The 17,217-nt window shown below is 50.7% G+C and overlaps 9 protein-coding genes across 9 annotated transcripts; 6 read left to right on the top strand and 3 right to left on the bottom strand.

Annotated features, from left to right (window-relative positions):
• Positions 1–1,524: 1,524 nt before the first annotated feature.
• Positions 1,525–3,651, top strand: J3458_006841 (uncharacterized protein). Its single transcript, XM_007814478.2, has 2 exons — positions 1,525–3,402; positions 3,475–3,651. Exon 1 carries the CDS (start codon positions 1,790–1,792, stop codon positions 3,221–3,223), a length of 1,434 nt encoding a protein of 477 aa, XP_007812669.1. The 5' UTR covers positions 1,525–1,789; the 3' UTR covers positions 3,224–3,402; positions 3,475–3,651.
• On the bottom strand, positions 3,550–5,049 carry J3458_006840 (uncharacterized protein; the record flags this gene model as incomplete). The annotated part of the gene is made up of 1 exon (XM_007814477.2): positions 3,550–5,049. The coding sequence occupies one exon, from the start codon at positions 5,047–5,049 to the stop codon at positions 3,550–3,552; it is 1,500 nt and encodes a 499-aa protein (XP_007812668.2).
• Positions 5,050–5,461: 412 nt separating this feature from the next.
• Positions 5,462–7,083, bottom strand: J3458_006839 (uncharacterized protein). Its single transcript, XM_066119071.1, has one exon. It carries the CDS (start codon positions 6,692–6,694, stop codon positions 5,990–5,992), a length of 705 nt encoding a protein of 234 aa, XP_065975706.1. The 5' UTR covers positions 6,695–7,083; the 3' UTR covers positions 5,462–5,989.
• Positions 7,084–7,230: 147 nt separating this feature from the next.
• Positions 7,231–7,560, top strand: J3458_006838 (uncharacterized protein; the record flags this gene model as incomplete). The annotated part of the gene is made up of 1 exon (XM_066119070.1): positions 7,231–7,560. The coding sequence occupies one exon, from the start codon at positions 7,231–7,233 to the stop codon at positions 7,558–7,560; it is 330 nt and encodes a 109-aa protein (XP_065975705.1).
• Positions 7,561–11,364: 3,804 nt separating this feature from the next.
• J3458_006837 (uncharacterized protein) lies at positions 11,365–12,111 on the bottom strand (the record flags this gene model as incomplete). The annotated part of the gene is made up of 2 exons (XM_066119069.1): positions 11,365–11,655; positions 11,710–12,111. 2 exons carry the CDS (start codon positions 12,109–12,111, stop codon positions 11,365–11,367), a joined length of 693 nt encoding a protein of 230 aa, XP_065975704.1.
• A 1,069-nt stretch (positions 12,112–13,180) lies between these two features.
• J3458_006836 (uncharacterized protein) lies at positions 13,181–14,156 on the top strand (the record flags this gene model as incomplete). The annotated part of the gene is made up of 2 exons (XM_007814474.2): positions 13,181–13,408; positions 13,479–14,156. 2 exons carry the CDS (start codon positions 13,181–13,183, stop codon positions 14,154–14,156), a joined length of 906 nt encoding a protein of 301 aa, XP_007812665.2.
• A 725-nt stretch (positions 14,157–14,881) lies between these two features.
• J3458_006835 (uncharacterized protein) lies at positions 14,882–15,148 on the top strand (the record flags this gene model as incomplete). The annotated part of the gene is made up of 1 exon (XM_066119068.1): positions 14,882–15,148. One exon carries the CDS (start codon positions 14,882–14,884, stop codon positions 15,146–15,148), a length of 267 nt encoding a protein of 88 aa, XP_065975703.1.
• Positions 15,149–15,398: 250 nt separating this feature from the next.
• Positions 15,399–15,770, top strand: J3458_006834 (uncharacterized protein; the record flags this gene model as incomplete). The annotated part of the gene is made up of 1 exon (XM_066119067.1): positions 15,399–15,770. One exon carries the CDS (start codon positions 15,399–15,401, stop codon positions 15,768–15,770), a length of 372 nt encoding a protein of 123 aa, XP_065975702.1.
• A 975-nt stretch (positions 15,771–16,745) lies between these two features.
• On the top strand, positions 16,746–17,203 carry J3458_006833 (uncharacterized protein; the record flags this gene model as incomplete). Its single annotated transcript, XM_066119066.1, has 2 exons — positions 16,746–16,832; positions 16,895–17,203. 2 exons carry the CDS (start codon positions 16,746–16,748, stop codon positions 17,201–17,203), a joined length of 396 nt encoding a protein of 131 aa, XP_065975701.1.
• Between the last annotated feature and the right edge of the window lie 14 nt (positions 17,204–17,217).

The following is a 17,217-nucleotide window of genomic DNA, read 5'->3' as shown; positions in this document are numbered from 1 at the left end:
CAACTCAACATCCTCCTCGGGGGCATGCTGTTGGACGAAAATACGATGCTGGCCAAGTTCAATCCTCAGGGGCCGTCTTCGGGGCTCCTGAGCAAACCGAGCCACAGTCCACGAATGCAGTTAGTTCGGCTCATCCGGTAGCCAGTGGAAACCCCAGATGTAATCCTTGCAAGGGGCGTGCAGTGTTAGCAACGGTCGAATGGTGGATCGTGGCCAGAAGAGCATGGCCCGTGTTTGTATGTCAACGCCAAAGGCCCCTTTCAATGGAAAATGGCTGCTATTCATCGGGGACCCCGATAAGCCCCAAAACGCCTCAAATAGCTGCTTTCCGATTGTACGAAAAGCCTCAAAAGAAGGCTCGCGCCACCATCGTATTGAAGCTGAACCTTCAATAGCTGGATACCGTAGAACCCCTCAAATTGATGACTTTCTAGGTGACCTGTTAGTTAACCTTGATATCTATAAATAAGGGCCTGTTTTCCGTACCTAGATAGCTTCAATCCTAAGGACAATTCCACTCTTCAATCTGCTTCCATAGCTGTCAACGTGATATTGTATCTCAGCCATTGATTGTCCCAGAACTTGCACGGCGTAACCATGTTGAGGTCAAAACTTGACAAAAAAAAGAGCCTCAACGTCGCTCCAGACGGCATTCATGTATTGCTCCAAAGATCCTGGGACGATACCCAACACAAAAACTGGTTGACTTTGCATCACGGGCCTAGCCGTGAGCTAGCGGCCGTATTTCCCAGTTTGGTCAGGGGCTATAATGCTTATTTCTTCTTGGCTCCGTTGCATGCATTGGACGGTTGGCCCAAAATAGTCCATGCTCCATAGAATTATGATACTCGCCCCCTCATGGGCGTGGCTCGTTTCGGAATTTGACACAACCACTGACTCTTCCGTTTGTTAGACGACGTGCGGTAGCGGCGAAAAGTGAATGACTACTCGTTGTCTTAGGTATTGCGTCGACTGTTAGGAACCGGCAACGAATGTAGAGCGTCAGCAATCGATCCTTTGCTAAACGAGGCAACCCCGGCCATGTTCTTGATTGCGCTATCTTTGGATGTTAGTGTTGTCATCGCCAGCAGTAACATGAGGCGCAGCACAATGCTTACCTGCGAATGCGGCCACTTGTTCGACATGATGCCCTTTTTTTTGCCATGTGGCGCTTACCGTTGGGCCAAAAGCCCCTGGCTCCTGGTGGCGGTCAGCGCTTGGAGGCTTGAAGGCTTGCAGCTTCGGAGGCTTGTAAGTCGCCCCTGCATTGGTGTCTGCGGGTCTGGCATGGGCGTGATGCTTTGATTTGCCTGATGTTTGGTGATCTGGCGGTGGATTTGCGACTTTCGGTATGCAGAGGCTGTCGGCTGTGACATGGTGCAAAGGGAGCAGGGATTTCAGCGTCAGGACCAGTTGAGGAAGCGAATGTGCAAGGCTAGAACATGGCCGCATGTGTGTGCCTGCACGTGTGAGTGGCGTGAGTGGGTGAGTAGGGAAAGCACTGCCGGCACTCCTGCCCCAACCCTTGACGACTCTTAAACGGGCAAGGCCTTTGTGTCCTTGACCTTCAATTTCAGGTTCCTTGAATGACTGCTCTTTTTGCTCCCCTCGATTCTTTGACGACCCAGGTACAGTAGTTATCTGTCCTTTCTCTCGCTATGGTCTTCTCCTGAGCCCTAGATCCCGGCGCCACAGTCCTTTTTCTAATCCTTTCTCTTCCTCCACCATCGCTATACCACTTGTCATATCTCTATATTTATCTGAGAGATTGTCCTGCATCTGAGACAACATGGCCGACGGCGGTGCGGCAGAGATGACGGCGATGTTTGAGCTGTCCAAGCCAAATGTCCATATAATGGACCATGAAAAGAAGCACGCAACGGAAGCACAACCGGAAAACATTCAATCTCCAATATCGCCCACTGCTCCTCATGTACCATTCCCTTTCCCACGTCGGACATCGCTCGAGATCGACGACTACTTCACCGGCCCACGAGATACCTCGAAACACTCAAAATGGCCGATATTTCTCCAAATGCACGGCAGCATTCTGCCCAAGATGATTCTTCCCCTGACGTTTATTGCCGCATGGTCAACTGCCGTTACCGTCATCAGCATGAAGGTCCATGATCTTGGTGTACAATCAGTTTTATTGACAATCACTGGTTTCGTCGTGGGTCTTGGCCTATCTTTCAGAAACTCAACGGCCTACGAACGCTATGCTGAAGGCCGCAAATACTGGGCCGCATTAGTTTTGGCGTCCCAGGTTCTAGGACGTGTCTTTTGGATCCACGGGTTGGACCATCCCGACGCCGACCCTCGAGAGTCGGTTCTGAAGAAGCTAAGCTCTATGAATCTGCTAGTTGCCTTCGCTGTTGCCCTCAAGCACTCACTACGCTTCGAACCGTACACTGCATACCCTGATTTGCAAAATCTTGTCGGGCATTTGGATACATTTGCCAAAGAAGCAACAAACGAGGACGTATCGTCTATTACTGCTCCCAAAAAGAACTTTTTCAAAGGAGTGGGAGAATATCTTGGTGTCTCGTTTGCCGCAAGTAACCCACGAAAGACGCTAAAAAGGGCGACACGTCCCCTTGGCAATCTCCCACTTGAAATTCTTAATCACATTGCTGTCACCATTGACCACATGGTCAGGAACGAGCAGCTGAAGGTGCCTATGCAGCAGACCTTGGCCTACAACAACTTGAGTGTTCTCAACGATGTAATGACTGGATGCGAACGAGTGCTCAACACTCCCCTGCCAATTGCATACACCATTGCTATTAGTCAGATCACTTGGCTTTACGTGGTGCTCCTCCCTTTCCAACTGGTCAAGTATGTGGACTGGATCACAATTCCCGCCACCTTGGCCGCGGCTTATATTATTCTCGGACTTCTATTCATTGGCCGGGAAATTGAGAACCCCTTTGGTCAAGATGTCAATGATTTGCCGTTGGACGGCTTCTGTGACCAGATCGCGGCCGAGTTGGATATAATCGCCTCCTACGATATGCAGAACCCGTATGGTTTTTTTATGAAATCGGAAAATATGCCTCTTTATCCGGTCAGTACCGCATCCGCAGGTACCTGGATGCACCGAAGCGAAGAAAAGCTCAGAGAAGCTATTAAGACAAAACCTATAACGACGTTCGAATGGCGAAGGTCACGATCAGGCCACCACCAGGGCTCTAGCACCCAGGCAGGCGACCACAATGTTTAGATCCATTCACCATCATTCAATATTGCCATGAAATTGAAGCTCATCAGCGGAGTTATAGAATACAAATTGGTAAACGTCTTCGTTTCACATTGCAACTCAATTAGTTAAAGAGAGCAGCAAAAAGAAAGACAAGTCTCCAGGATCCTATATATACCAGGTTGTTTTCGGAGTAATATAAGGTAGATAAAAACATGCAGTTTTGGAATACAAGGTGCTTTTTGGACGCTAGATATATGCTGATGCCACGTTAGGTCTGCGGCCACTCGTCCCCGCAGGTGCGAGGCTGATGACGCTGAATTTTTATAGTAAAGTGAGAGCTTTCCTTCTCAGAATCTATCATTGCGTAACCACTTGAGACATACCGTCAATGCCATCGATATAGGGATGAGAACGACCCAAGCAAGGTGACCCCATAGAATCTGATGACGAACGCCGACAGCATAGACGGCAGAAGCGACGCCAGGCACGACTGAACGAATGGCGCTGGTGCATGTCAAAGCAATGGCATTGAGAGTCCCGAGCTGTTGAGGGGCTGGAGAAACGTCGTTTAAGGCCAGTTGCACTCCGGTGAAGGCCATGGACACGCCGGGACCGATAAATGCAACCACGGAACCTAGTATCCAGAACCAAGCCATGGCAGCTTGACCGCCGTCCCGAAGCAAGGTGTTCATGACAATGTAGCCTGCGAAAAACAACGGATACGCAGTAGCACACATTTGCAACACCCCCTTGGTACCTAGGCGGTGCTGCAGGAATGGAAAAGCGAATAGTAGCCACATGGCCTGACTACCGCCCTGCGCAGCCAAGTATATTGAAATTTGCATAGCTGAGCATCCCAGACCACCGATTTCGACAGGGGTAAACAATGCGACTGGGAGAATTGCTGTAAAGGCAAAAGCAAGAAACATAACGTGGCCATAAATCCATAACACGGCACCGACCCCTGGAGCTTTGACAAGCTGCCATATCGTCATTTTTGAGGCATCGTGGTCTTCCGAGTTGCCATTGAAGCTCTCGCCAAGGGTCTCGTTTCTGTTCAAGGTTTCTTCGAGGAAGAATATTGACGTCAGCGCAGCAGTAACGCTAATAGCGCCAACGACGAGCCCCGGAAGGGCATATGGAAAGTTTTCAAAGAACTCAATGCCACCGAACAAACTTGGGTATTGGTTCGCAGGATCTGCCAGAGCACCGCCAATAATTGGGCCAAGAAAGATGCCCACATTGCCTGCAAAGGCGAACCAGCTAAACGCAACAGCCTGGGTCTCGGGCGTACTGTGGTCGCCAATCATGGTTCGAATAATCGAGCTCGACCCCGAAAACACGCCGGCAATGCTCCTGAACAAAATCATCTCCCCAATACTCGTGGCAAGTCCAAATAATGCCGGTCCAATGGTTAGGCCACAAAGGCTGTAGATCAATATGGGTTTGCGGCCTACTTTGTCTGCAAGTCGTCCCCAGAATATGAGAACGACGGTCTGCGTTGCAGAAAAGATGGACTCGATGAGGCCGCTGTAAAATCCCACATCCGAGTCGGGCAGGTTTCCGTTGCGCTTCACCATCTGCGCAATAAAGGGAAAGATGGAGAAGAATGCAATAGGCTCCATCATCCGGGCGTAACACAGCAAGGCAATTTGAACTTTGGGCAACGGCTTTGCCATACTGGCTGAACCGGAGCCAGGCTTTGTCGAGGCATTTTCTGAATGATTCGAAGATTCGGTTGATGCGCGTGCGATTGAACAGCGATCACTCTGAAGAAGAGGCGTTCCCTCGGAGGCATCGTGGGTGACGATGCCCCGTCGTTGCTGAAGACTTCTTTCTTCCGGCATGTTGTATAAATGCCAAGCGAAGATTGGTAGAAGTCCGGAGAAACACCAGTACGACCCGACTGATACAGCGCCTCTCAAGACACCTCTTTCACTTCATTGAGAGAATGCAATCAAACCTCGTTCGGTACGTCGACTGGGATAAAGATACTTTACTGCGCCAACCTTGTAATACGCTTAGTCTTGATGAAAATTTCGCGCATCGACGGGTTGTATCGTCTTTCAAATATTTGTCATAGACCCCGCCGGCGCCGGATAGTGTACCCAGGCTTCGGGGACATGGGCGGGACTAATTTAGCTGTAGTAATGGGTCTGGGGCCGCGGATGGTTCGGGGACGATGCAAATGGTCGGGCAAGATTGATTAGACGTGCATCGGGAGTTCGTGCAACGAGAATTGCAAGGCCAGCCGCGGAATTGTGCAATTTGAGTGTTTTGGAAACACAACCATGCAGGTATATGTGGGTTCCCGACTGATCCTTGTCGTGATTGATTGGTTTCTGCGGGGCAAATGGAAGATTAGTACCTATTACTACTCTGTACTCCGTAACTGCCTAGGTATGTATCCCCATTATTCCGTATCCAAGACGGCGAGAAGCTCCTATACCGAGGCTGTTTTCTTACTACATGGTAGCTGGTTGGCAGAAATACAAGTATACTCATCGCAATCGGCATGATTTCTATTTTGAACGAAATGAAGCCAGCGACAAATCCTCGCCGCAGTACGGAGTACGCTGGCATCAAGCGCCAAGTGTAACCCGTCAGCACGAGTTGTTCCGACACCGCTAGATTCGAGTCGAATTGCCCGGATGCTTGAGTTGAGCAATCATCTGCTGGTGGCACCACGTAGTTGTCATTCGAGTTGCTTCAATTGCGACGATGACCTCCTCTTGCTTCGGCATTTATAAAGTATCAGCGCGGCAAGGACAAGGGCCGCAACTCCAGCTATTGACCTGGATTAGTTTTTTTTTTTAAATGAGTTTCAGCAGTAACTAGGAGCGGCTTACTCAGTGAGCCGAACGCGATTCCTATGGCCCGACTACTGTCTCGTACTTCCCCCGTTGTCCCCGGCGGGGCGAGCAAGCCCTTATTCTCCTGTGATGGACTGTTGGGATCGCTGGGACTTGCTGTCGCAGGGAGCCCGGCCAGTGATGTACCGGAACCTATGGGCTGCGTTGCAAATGTCGTAGTCGGCAGGTAGGGCAGAGTCACGGAGGAGGCTACAGGTAGCCCAGTTGGCAGTACTAATCCCGACGTGGGAGACAGAGAGGCTACCGGCGGCGGAGGTGTTGAAGCTTTTGATTCCGCGGAGGTGGACGATGCGGAGGACAAAGATGAAGCCGAGGACACGGATGAATCTGACGGCGGAGGCGATGGTGTTGCGCTTGATGGCGGTAGTTGTGGAAGGTTGGGTGCCAGTGGCGTCGGCGCAGCGACGCTAGAAATTATCGTGTTTGATATCGGAGTTTGTGCTTTAGCAGGGGTTGGCAAGGCGGTCGGCTCGTCTGAAGGTATCGCATGAGTCAGCGTGGTGATGAAGCCTGGCTTCGCATCCTCTGCTTGCGTCTCGATGTTGCTTGCGCTTCCTTCGAGCCCCTCGATGACAGAGTCCAACCACTCAAGTATCTGTTTGTGTGGCGGCGTCGACATGTTGGTGCTATCGCGACAATACGCGGTATGGTGAAGGGGGGAAAGTCGACATGAAGCCGGCGACCAGTCTGGCTGGTCAAGGAGCGGAATGCAAGTACAGACTGGCTGATGTAGAAGTGAACGAAGAAAGGAAGGGGACAGAACAAATGGGAGGGCCTTCTACTTAATCATCTGAGCTACGGTGAATAACACGGATAGTGCGGAGACGCGCAACCTCATCACTCGAAACAGTGTCGCATGGCTTCACACGCTCACGGGAAGAACCCAACTACTTGCGCTTAGTATATTATTGGACGAGTGAAGAAGCTTAGGATGAGAGTGCGGACATACATTCATGAAACCAGTTTAAAGAGGATGGATCCCCGATTAGGGTGGGGAGTTTCAGACGGAGTTGGTGCGCTGCCGTCTTGGCTAAACGGCAGGTGTTAGAGATGTGACCTGAAAAGCCGGGGAAGCCGGGTAAGAAGACGGAGAAATTGACCCAAACGTTTCGGATGTGTTTCTAGCCGTTGTCTGATGTTTCGGCAGCATCTAGAATGATTCTTGCCCCAGGTTTTGTAAACGGCGGGCGAAGGAACACAGAAACTATCAATACTGGATGTGATTTGGACGGCGAGGAGCGATGGATAAAGGATGTAATTCAGGCTGCCGATACGCGAGTCTCGTTTTATTCGAGGTTGACTCTTGTTTTGTCATGGAATCCCGCAGTGCTGGCAAGGGGTATGGACGATGAGGATCAGGTTTCATGGATATCAGATGATCCTGATGATGCTCGATTTGCGACACGCCACCGAATCTTGGTGGAGGGTTCGGACGATTACGACGAAAATGAGCATGTCGTCGAAGCAGCGGAAGAGGATTTGTGAGTCAGGAAAAGATACACTTCTCCGCATCCTGCAGTTCGTGCGTGTGGGAGATCATCAGCATCTGTTTGGATTACTGGCTCGTGGTGGTCACGGGCAAGCGCGGGACATGTAGAGACCCCCTCCCACTTTACAAATGACCTTGAGTAGGATTCAATGTTACTATTGCTCCCGGACTATTCGGCACTTGGGCTTTCGCTCCATGGTCTCAACGGGCCGAGTGCTCGGTCGTCTTGGCAGATCTATTTTTTATGTTGCTGGAGTAGTTTTGTAGGACGAATGACCCGAACTTGATGTTGTGGTGTCATATACTTGGTACTTTGGGACATGGTGCCGTACGCAGGCAAAGAGTTGCGTATCTCGATATAATCCAATGGATTGTCTACTTATCATGCCAGGAATCCCGTGCGAATACTTACTTCTTCTCACATGCCAGGAAGCAGTGCCGCATGGTGGTATTTCCTTGTCACAACTAGACTTGTTCTCTGCGAAAAATAGGATGGAGTTCATGTCACTTCGGAGGAGGGAAACGTGTATTGCTTAGCATGTCGTTTCTTCAGCTGAGGGAAACAAGCTTCGACGCCACCTCGGCGGCGCCCAAAGTTGAGCGATGAGAATCTCTACAAGAAACGGGTTGAGTTTGGCAACAACCGCTTATCCTTGGGCCATTATACTTTCTTTGGCGGTCGTACCCATAGGGTCTTGGGGTCGGAGCAGCATTCGGGGGCCTTGATGCATGACAACACTTGATCAAAAAAAGTGGAAGGCGTCGCACCAATATTTCGACGCTATGCAGGGTGGAAACTTGTCAAATCGTATCCTCGCCATGAATTGTCGCATTTCTGGGAGCTGTTGATGCAGAGACGGCGACTGCCTAGCTGTACGGAAGCAATTGGCCAGAAAGTATAAAACGCTGCCATATCGAAAAATGGTAAATAGCAAAGTGGCTTATAATCTCGCTTTACTTACAAGTACACAATGATATTGTTCTAATAGAGGTCTAGAGCGAAATGGGCGAGTCAAAACGCAAGCGGCGTCTTGGGGTATGTGTGCTGGACGCTCTCATGCGTGTCGCCGACTGCTCATTGATCCTGGAGTTGGCATTCCTTCTTGGGAGTAACAGCAGTCGCGTTATCATGCTGTGATTCCAATGCGAAACTGGCATCGTCGAAGCCGACGTCGTGGTCGTAGCCCGACTTTTTTTGGACCATGGTCGAACGGCAATCGAGCATGGAGAACACTGCGATGTTGCAAGAAACCCTCCCATCATTCGCGTTTGAAGCTCGGATCCACGGGATGTATTGTTGAATTGCTCGTAGCCTCGTACCGTCCACCCGGCTAACAAGACGGGATCTGTGATCTGTGCTCCGAAATGAGGGGACTGAGGCGACAGACGGTGTTGACGGGAGCGTCAGGCATTGGTCGCAGGGCGGCATGCCAGCTCTCTTCCAAGGGTCGAGTTGCAAACATTTGCATGCTTGCGCGGAGAGACCACCTGCAGACGGCCGACGAGGTGGCGCAGAGCAATTCAAGGCCTAGAAGGCGGCCAGAACCCGATGACGACGTCGGTCGGTCCCGTGGGACATGATGAGCCCTGGGAGGTTCACCGAGGAACAACCAGGTCGTCGACACCGCGACGGACTTGTTCATGCCCATGGATGCACTTTTTCGCTCTGGCCGAAGAAGATGCCCGAGTCGAAGCGTGAGCCAAGAAGACGGGAGTCCGTCAGCTCGTTCGCCTCAGCTTCGCGGCTTAGTCACTGCATGAGTCACCGGGGAGTAGTCCGGATGCCTGGTTGGCAGCGCGCTGCATATGAATCCTTTATCATCAATGGTGTCCAGATTCCAGACTCCAGACTTCACATGGGTGGAGCAAGGTGGCACGGCCCGCGCCATCTCATCGCGGGGACCATACCAAGATAGGCTAGACTTTAGTACATGTATGGACTAGTTTTTTCTAGGAAGCTCAAGGTACTGTTTATCAGTGATAAAGGGACATCAACCTCCATTGCTCACTAGAGCTGTGACATGGAGAATGCATACCACCCGACCATTGCTCGCCTACCTGACCTGACCCGACCATTGTAATTGACCTGACCTGACCACTGGTCTTACCTAATTCGTCATTCATATCCCTTGGCTAACCCTAATTCCTAACCCTAACCCTAATTCCTAACCTAACTAACCCTAACCGCTAAACCCCTGGGGGGATATCCACTATAAGCTCCACTATAGCCCCACTATATTTCACCCAAAATAGTAATAGCAATGGTCAGGTCAGGTCAATTACAATGGTCGGGTCAGGTCAGGTAGGCGAGCAATGGTCGGGTCATCTACACTCTCTGTGACATGGCAACCCAGAGAAGCCGGAACAGAGTGTTGGTTTGACCAGTGTAGAGCACCCAACCAACATCAGAACCGAGCTCCGGATATTACGGCATCCTTGACGTCCATTGAAAAAACCCTGTCAGTTTCTAGAACTGTTGGCCGAACTCTATGACAACAATTCTGCCCTGGCCAGTGCAACTCTCTTTGTTTAAAGTCCTCTCCCACCGCGATTTTGAAGTGAGAAGGCCGAGCTGCCCTCTATCGCAAGTGATGCAAAATATTTTAGGTTCTTCAGAGATGTCTGGATTTCCTTTCGGTCATTGGGATTGGCTCCATGCTAATTCGATGATTTAGCCTCCGCATTCGTCGTGCTAGACACTCCGGGTCGAGCCTCGCTCTGCCAAGAGCGCGTGCCACCACAGTATCAATGCTGACGATGTATTATCCCCGAACACATGGGCCACTCGCAGGCACACACCACGAATGCCTATGACATTGATGTGTCATGAGGCAGAGCGTCCCGTTTTCCATCGCCTTCCTTGGCTCTGAAGTTGTCAACTATTATACTTCTTCCTCATTGACGGGAGCCGCTAGGATGCCTTTGAGACTTTGTACCGGGACTCATGGCAGCTAAACACTTGCCAAAGGTTAGGTTGCGGCGACTGACCAATTTCTAACCTGTCTAGCGTGTAGGAGGATATATTTACCTTTACTCCTTCACGCTGTTGGTCCTACGACAAATACACCAAAAGACCCTGTTCAACTTCACACCACCTCGCCTGCAGGCAGCGATCAAGGAAACAGCAAGGCGGACTGGTGTGCAGGAGGTCTTGCCTCTGCGTGGCGGCCATGGCAAAGTGATGACATGCTATTTCTATTTGATCACAAGGGAGCCGCTCTATATAATTGGACGAGAGGTAGTGTAAAATGATATCAGACGCAACAGCCTGCGGCACCGAAGTCCGCTCAGACGTCCTCGTGATGCACCTAGAACCAGTCGCTGAAAGAAAACAGTTGGGAGACGACCAGCCGTGGCCATAATCAGTGGAATATATAAAGTAGCCTGGGCAACACCTGGCCTCAGATCATCTCCGTCACAATCCATCTACATTTCCTCACTACGCTAGTTTTTCTACACATATTTTGACCCTCAGTTGAGAAGAAATACGTAGCAAAAATGCCCTCTCAAGTTGTCAAATGCTCGGCGTGCGGAATAAATTACTCCTCTACCCAGCCAGGATGTCCTTTGGAGAGTACGCACAAAAAGAAAGAAACTACAGGTATAGAAGCCATCTCATCCAAGCTCCGACACTTAGTACGGTCACTAAAAAAATACCCAAGATCAGCCAATCTCCCAGACTGGCAATAAGTGATATGAGGTCTAGCTATCACGCTGTATGGGGTTGAATGGTGAAGGCAGAAGGAAGGGGAATGCTCACTCAATATATAAGTTTATCTGTAGAGATTGTTCTGATAAATCTACTCCTCATTCTCATACATGATTTCCAAAAGTTGTGTCACGTCATTTCTTTCCCCATCGAGCGCAACTGACGGCCCAGGGCGTCGGAAAAACTCGGACTCAAATTCCTGTGGATAAAACCCAGCGTATTCCCAATCGAGGACAGCCTTTACTTTGAGGCTCACTGGGTCGACAATGACATTATGCGCGGAGAAGTCGTTATGGCAGAAGACAAGATCACTAGACTCCCTCGGCTTCATCTTCCAGGTTATACGGTGCGATTCTACCATGATCCGGTAGGGGGGGATAACCTGCATGGAAAATGTTAACACGAGGAATTGGAAAGGGGAGACGCGAGAGCTTACGATTCCCGAGGGTCCTCCCCATACGCTGGACTTCAAACCTCTCAGAACATTTACATAGCCCTCCAGCTCTGGTTCAACCGATTTGCGTTGCTCTGGTTCGAGATCAGCCATTTTCACGCCATCGATAAGCTCGGTGACCAAGTAAATTGCATTGTCATCCTCAAAGCAGCCATAGAGCTTTGGCACGGGGATATCCGTATTATCAGCAATGAATCGCAACGCAGCGGCCTCATTCAAGAGGCGCTCATTGCCAAAGCGAGGTATGCTCAGCGTGCCGGCGAACGGGTTGTGCTGCCACTCAGACGGACGAAGGCTGCGCTTGACAAACGAGCCGTTGAGGCTGTAGTACTTGCGCTCATGCGTGATACCGACACAATCCTTTTCCCGTCGGGCATTAAGCATGGCAGGTGTGGTGGGACACATATTTTTGATATACCAGATGCATTAAAAATAGGCGATTGAGAAGAAGAAAATGTAAAGGTACTTGACTTGACTGAAAATGGGGTGAGAGGCGGTATAAAAGGAATGACCAGACAGCTGGACCCCGCGCAAACAAGGACGGCATCGGCCAGCCAAGAATCAAAGGTGATGAAATCGAGCACCCAACAAGCTGGATGGTGCGTGCACCTCACCGCTACGATACTACTCTAGGCCGTCATGGCTGATGAAGCGTATACGTCGAGAAACCCTAGAATGACTGACTCGAGAATAGCCAGTTCCCTGGTTCCCTCTGTTACGGGGAAGTCGTCATCCACGTCTTCGATGGAAAAGAAGTTGCAATCATCCTCGTAGACGGCGAAAGAATTGTTGATACAGAATGAGGCTGGTTGTACGATGACCGTGGCGGGGATGAGGGGGCTCCATCAATTTGATCAAATACTAGCACTTGAGACTTTACATGCCTGGTGCGTTGGTTGCGACTAGTCAACGCTCCTGCCTCAAGCAAAGTCAGGGAAGCAGAACGCCCCTGCTTCAGATGAACATTGAAGGCGAAGGTCCGAGCGGGACCCGGCATCGGACAGGACTTTATGGCAAAATTCCAGGAATTTGGTACACGTATCGCTGCCATGTAGATGCATTTTTCTACCTTATACGACTCTGTGCTCGTCGAGACTGGGGATTATTAAGAGCATCAGGCCGGGACCTCCAAAAGAAAAAAAAACCTGCTCAGCTGAAAAATTTATATTGTTTGGTGAAAAAATACAAAATACAAAATATATATATGTAAGAAATGAGTTACAATATCGTGACCATAATATGACAACTTGACATGTTCAACATGGCAGCGTTCGCACTTTCCAGCTAACAAGTCATCAATTGATGTCACCGGCCAGCTGTGGGGCTGTTCTTCAATTCCCGTCGCGACATCGGCCTCGGTTCACGCATCTCCATCACTGCATCAACGAGCATCATCGGTCAGATGAAAAAGACTGGCCGATTGCATTACAGCACGCAAGGGGCCATATTGACAATGAGCAAGCGAAATCTTCTCTTGTGTTTCGACGCGTTCGGTACCTTGTTCAGCCCAAAGGCGTCTGTGGCCCAGCAATATGCCCAGGTCGCACACCAGTGCGGCATCACCAGCTTCACCCAGGACGAGCTCCAGTCCCGCTTATTAGCAGCGATCAATCGAGAAAGGGAGAGAAATCCCAACTACGGCAAGGATACAGGACTTGGCGCCACTCGGTGGTGGACAAATGTGAGTGACTCGCCGCCAGTCCTCGGTATGCCCTCGCCACAACGACCGTTACCACCTAACACTAGATTAGGTGATTCAGGCGACATTCAAACCCTTCATCCCCCAGAACCAAGCCCTACCGCCGGCTCTGGTTCCAAAGCTAATACACCGATTCGCATCCAACGAGGGATACGGCGCCGAGAGCAGTCTCATTTCCACGCTGAGGGCGTTTCGGCAGCAAAAGGCCCGACAGGGCTTTGAGCAGGTCATTATAGGGGTGGTGACGAATTCAGATGATAGAGTGCCGAGCATTCTCTCTTCCTTTGGGCTGAATGTCAGCCCCTTGCGTTACGGCACGCCAGACTGGCCGCCTGTGCCGCCGCAAGAGGAGCACGACATTGACTTTCACTGCATGTCATATGATGTCGGCGTCGAGAAGCCGGACCAGCGCATATTTCAGGCGGCTGAGCTCATGCTGAGCCGTGTCATCGCCAGCCGGGCTGGGCGAGCTCCGACCCCCGCTGAGCCGGAGAGCTGGCAGAAAATCTACGTCGGTGACGAGTATGCCAAGGATGTTGTTGGCGCTACGAATGCGGGCTGGAACCCAGTGTTGCTTGATGTTGAGGGCAAGGCCACGGAAATACCTAACTTGGAGGACTGCTCTCCCAAAAGCGTCAATGCCCTATTTGCCGAACATGAGGTTGTCAGGGTCCGTTCGTTACGAGACTTGGCCGCGTGGATGACGGGCGTGGAATTAGGGACAAAATGAATCATTGATTGCATGCAAATTAATGAAAAGGGGGAGTTCATAGCTAAGCTGAGGATAGAAGAGCGTTGCGACTTTGTCGATATTGTACGGCATAGCTTGATGGCATACGGGCGGTAGGGTTGGGCAGGTACACCCACGTATCCTGGATCATACCCACGTCTGTTTTATTCCTGTACTGCGCAAAATGATTTTCACTGGATAACAGTGAAATTCCGTTTGGATACGCGATGAGAAGCATCTCGAACGGTTGAAGCGCACCGGCTGACGAAGTTGACAGAAGAGACGCGTGTCATACTTTCGTTTGCCTTGTGACTCACCTGTGGTTCACCATAAATTTGAGCCAATAAATCCACCATGATACAATTGCATCTCGTTTGGCCAGCCTAACGCGGCATGGCCTCGCCGGAGACTTATCCCGGAGACTTTTAATAAGTGCCCCACATTTCCCGGGGTCCGGCGCGGGAAAAGAGGCCGACAGGGTCCCGCCGCCGTCCTTATAAAAGCCGCGCTTCACGGCTAGCATTACAAATTTTGTCCAAACCCGTTATTCATAGTTGACCACCAACTGCCACCAGTTTTTGCAACAAATGGCCCCCAAGTTATACGATGTCCTCATTATTGGCGGCGGCCCAGCTGGCCTATCCATGGCAACAGCCTTGGCTAGATAGGTCTACTCTGCGTTAGTTCTGGATTCTGGAGAGTACCGCAGCGCTAGAGCAACTCACATGCACAACGTCCCTGGCTTCGATCACGCCAATCCCGCCGATTTCAGAACAAAAGTCCGCGAGGACCTGAGGAGGAGATATGAGCACATTGAGTTCAAGGCGGCCACGATCAAGGAGGTGCGCAAGTTGGACAGCGGCATCTTTGAGGCAATTGATGACCAGGGAGACAAATATACCGGAAAGAAACTCGGTCTGGGTACCGGGGTGAGGGATGTGCCTCCTGAAGATATCGAGGGCTATGATGCCTGCTGGGGACGCGGCGTGTAAGTGGCCCCTTTTGGAGCTCAGTTGATATCCGATTGCGCTTGTACTAATTATCAATTATTTGCCGGGTTTCACTGCTTGTTTTGCCACGGGTTCGAGGAACGTGGTGCCGAGTCAGTCGAGGTTTTGGCGTCGGGCATGCTGGCTGCCGCGGACATGATTGCGCACGCAACGCCCATGGCCAAGCGCCTCGCCAAAAGCACCACGGTCTACACCAACGGAGATTGTTCCCTTACTGAAACAGGTCAGGTGGATGCTGCACAGCAGCAAGATCTCGTACGAGGGCAGAAAAGTCACAAGGCTGGAACTGGAGAATGGTTCCGGACCAGGGGTCATTGTTCATTTTGCAGATGGCACCAGCAAGAGGGAGGGATTCATGACAAACCATCCCCGGGTGGAACAGCAGTCATTGTTTGCGGCGCAGTTGGGGTTGGAATGCGCGCCAACGGGGGATATTGTTGTTACGGCGCCGTTTAATGAGACGAGTGTGAAGGGATGCTTCGCTGCGGGGGATGCGGCTACCATGATGAAGAGCGCTGTGCAGGCTATCCAGATGGGTATGTTTGCGGGTGTTGGGTTGGTGTCTCAGATGAACCGTGACTTGGATGAGAAGGATGAGCTCTGATGGACCCGATGGAATGGGCTTGTGTTGGGAGATGTTTAAATAGGGTGGCAGGGACAACTTGGGGTATGCTCACATTATTCACCAGATGCATCTTCTTATCCATACCAGGATCCAAGTCCTGCAGCGCAAGAATATCCTCGGCCGAAACATCTGGTTCGTCAGATTCGTTGTGTTCGTTCTTGCTGGTCATTGGTGAGGCAGATCTCTCGGCATCTACCTCCGGGGTAGATGGATCTTGGATGTATGCCGTGTTCTCTTGGGGGTTTATGAGCCCACGATGGTCTTCTGATGCCATATGTCTAAGCCTTGGAGTATATCTTGATGCCGGCGGAGAAAAAAGGCGAAAGAATTAATGAGAAATGTGAGCTTAAGTAGACAATCTACGGAGCCAGGGGGTCGTCTGATCCTTCATGGCTTCTCCCTCATGCGGATCAAGAGGCCACTTGAGACTAGTTTTCCCCGAATCACAGGCCTCCTAAGATTTTACTTTGGAAGCGATGTATCTGATCGGTTTTCAGCGAAGTATATCGCTATCCACTTCCTCAGGAAACTTGTCTTGTAAGCGAATTCTTCCCCCACAGCGACCGCTTGCTATTATAGCAAAAGTAAGTACGCTGCGAATCTGTGGCCAGTTAGACAGTGAGTTGGGAGGCTCCAGTGAGTTTGTTGGTCGCCCAAAAAGTTAGAAAGGCACACTGAATGTGGCATGTATGGATAACCGCTGCATCGGGTTTGTGTTGGTGACACGGGCGATCGATCGGCTTGATCAATTAATGGCAGCCCGGTTCAATTATTCGAACCAAAGGAAGCTTTGCCTTACGAGCCGGGCTTGTGGTTTTAGATTTTAGGAAGATGAATATTTTGACCTCAACTTCTCACCCCGAGCGTTCCCATAGCCCGAGAAATAGGTATGCGAGATATAGTTCGTCCAAGAAGAAACTTTACAAGCCATCGATCTTTGTGTATTCCCAACGCATGATGGATAGTGTTTTGCCAGACGGTGCTGAGCAGAGTTGGGCTTTGGACCTGACGGTTCTGGGTCTGAACAGCGGAACATCAATGGTATTGACATTCTTCTGATTTCCACCACCAACAATGTCATGCCAAAATTAACCATATTAAAGATGCGATCGACTGTGCTCTATGCCGATTCAAAACAGCAGGACCCGGACGAGCCCGTCGTTTTAGAACTCTTGAAGTACGGCGAAACACCGCTCGACCCCAAGATCAAAACCCGTGTCATGAACATGATCCTCCACAATCGAACTTCGCCCGAGGAAATAGCCCAGGGCAACGTCATCCTCGGGGAAGCATTCGCCGCGGCAGCAGAGGACTTTCTCACCAGCAACAACATTGGTAGATCTAGAGTGGACGTCATGGCTCCCATGGCCAGACGATATGGCACATTCCCAGCCCCATGGGCATCCAAGTAAGAACAACACTGAGC

The sequence above is a fragment of the Metarhizium acridum genome, assembly GCF_019434415.1.
Source record: "Metarhizium acridum strain ARSEF 324 chromosome Unknown scaffold_72, whole genome shotgun sequence".
NCBI lineage: Eukaryota > Fungi > Ascomycota > Sordariomycetes > Hypocreales > Clavicipitaceae > Metarhizium > Metarhizium acridum.
This window is presented reverse-complemented; position numbering and strand designations above follow the sequence as displayed.

What these genes read in the sequence shown, in the direction of transcription:
- J3458_006841 (XM_007814478.2), top strand. Translation starts at nt 1,790, where the DNA reads ATGGCCGACGGCGGTGCGGCAGAGATGACGGCGATGTTTGAGCTGTCC.
- J3458_006839 (XM_066119071.1), bottom strand. Translation starts at nt 6,694, where the DNA reads ATGTCGACGCCGCCACACAAACAGATACTTGAGTGGTTGGACTCTGTC.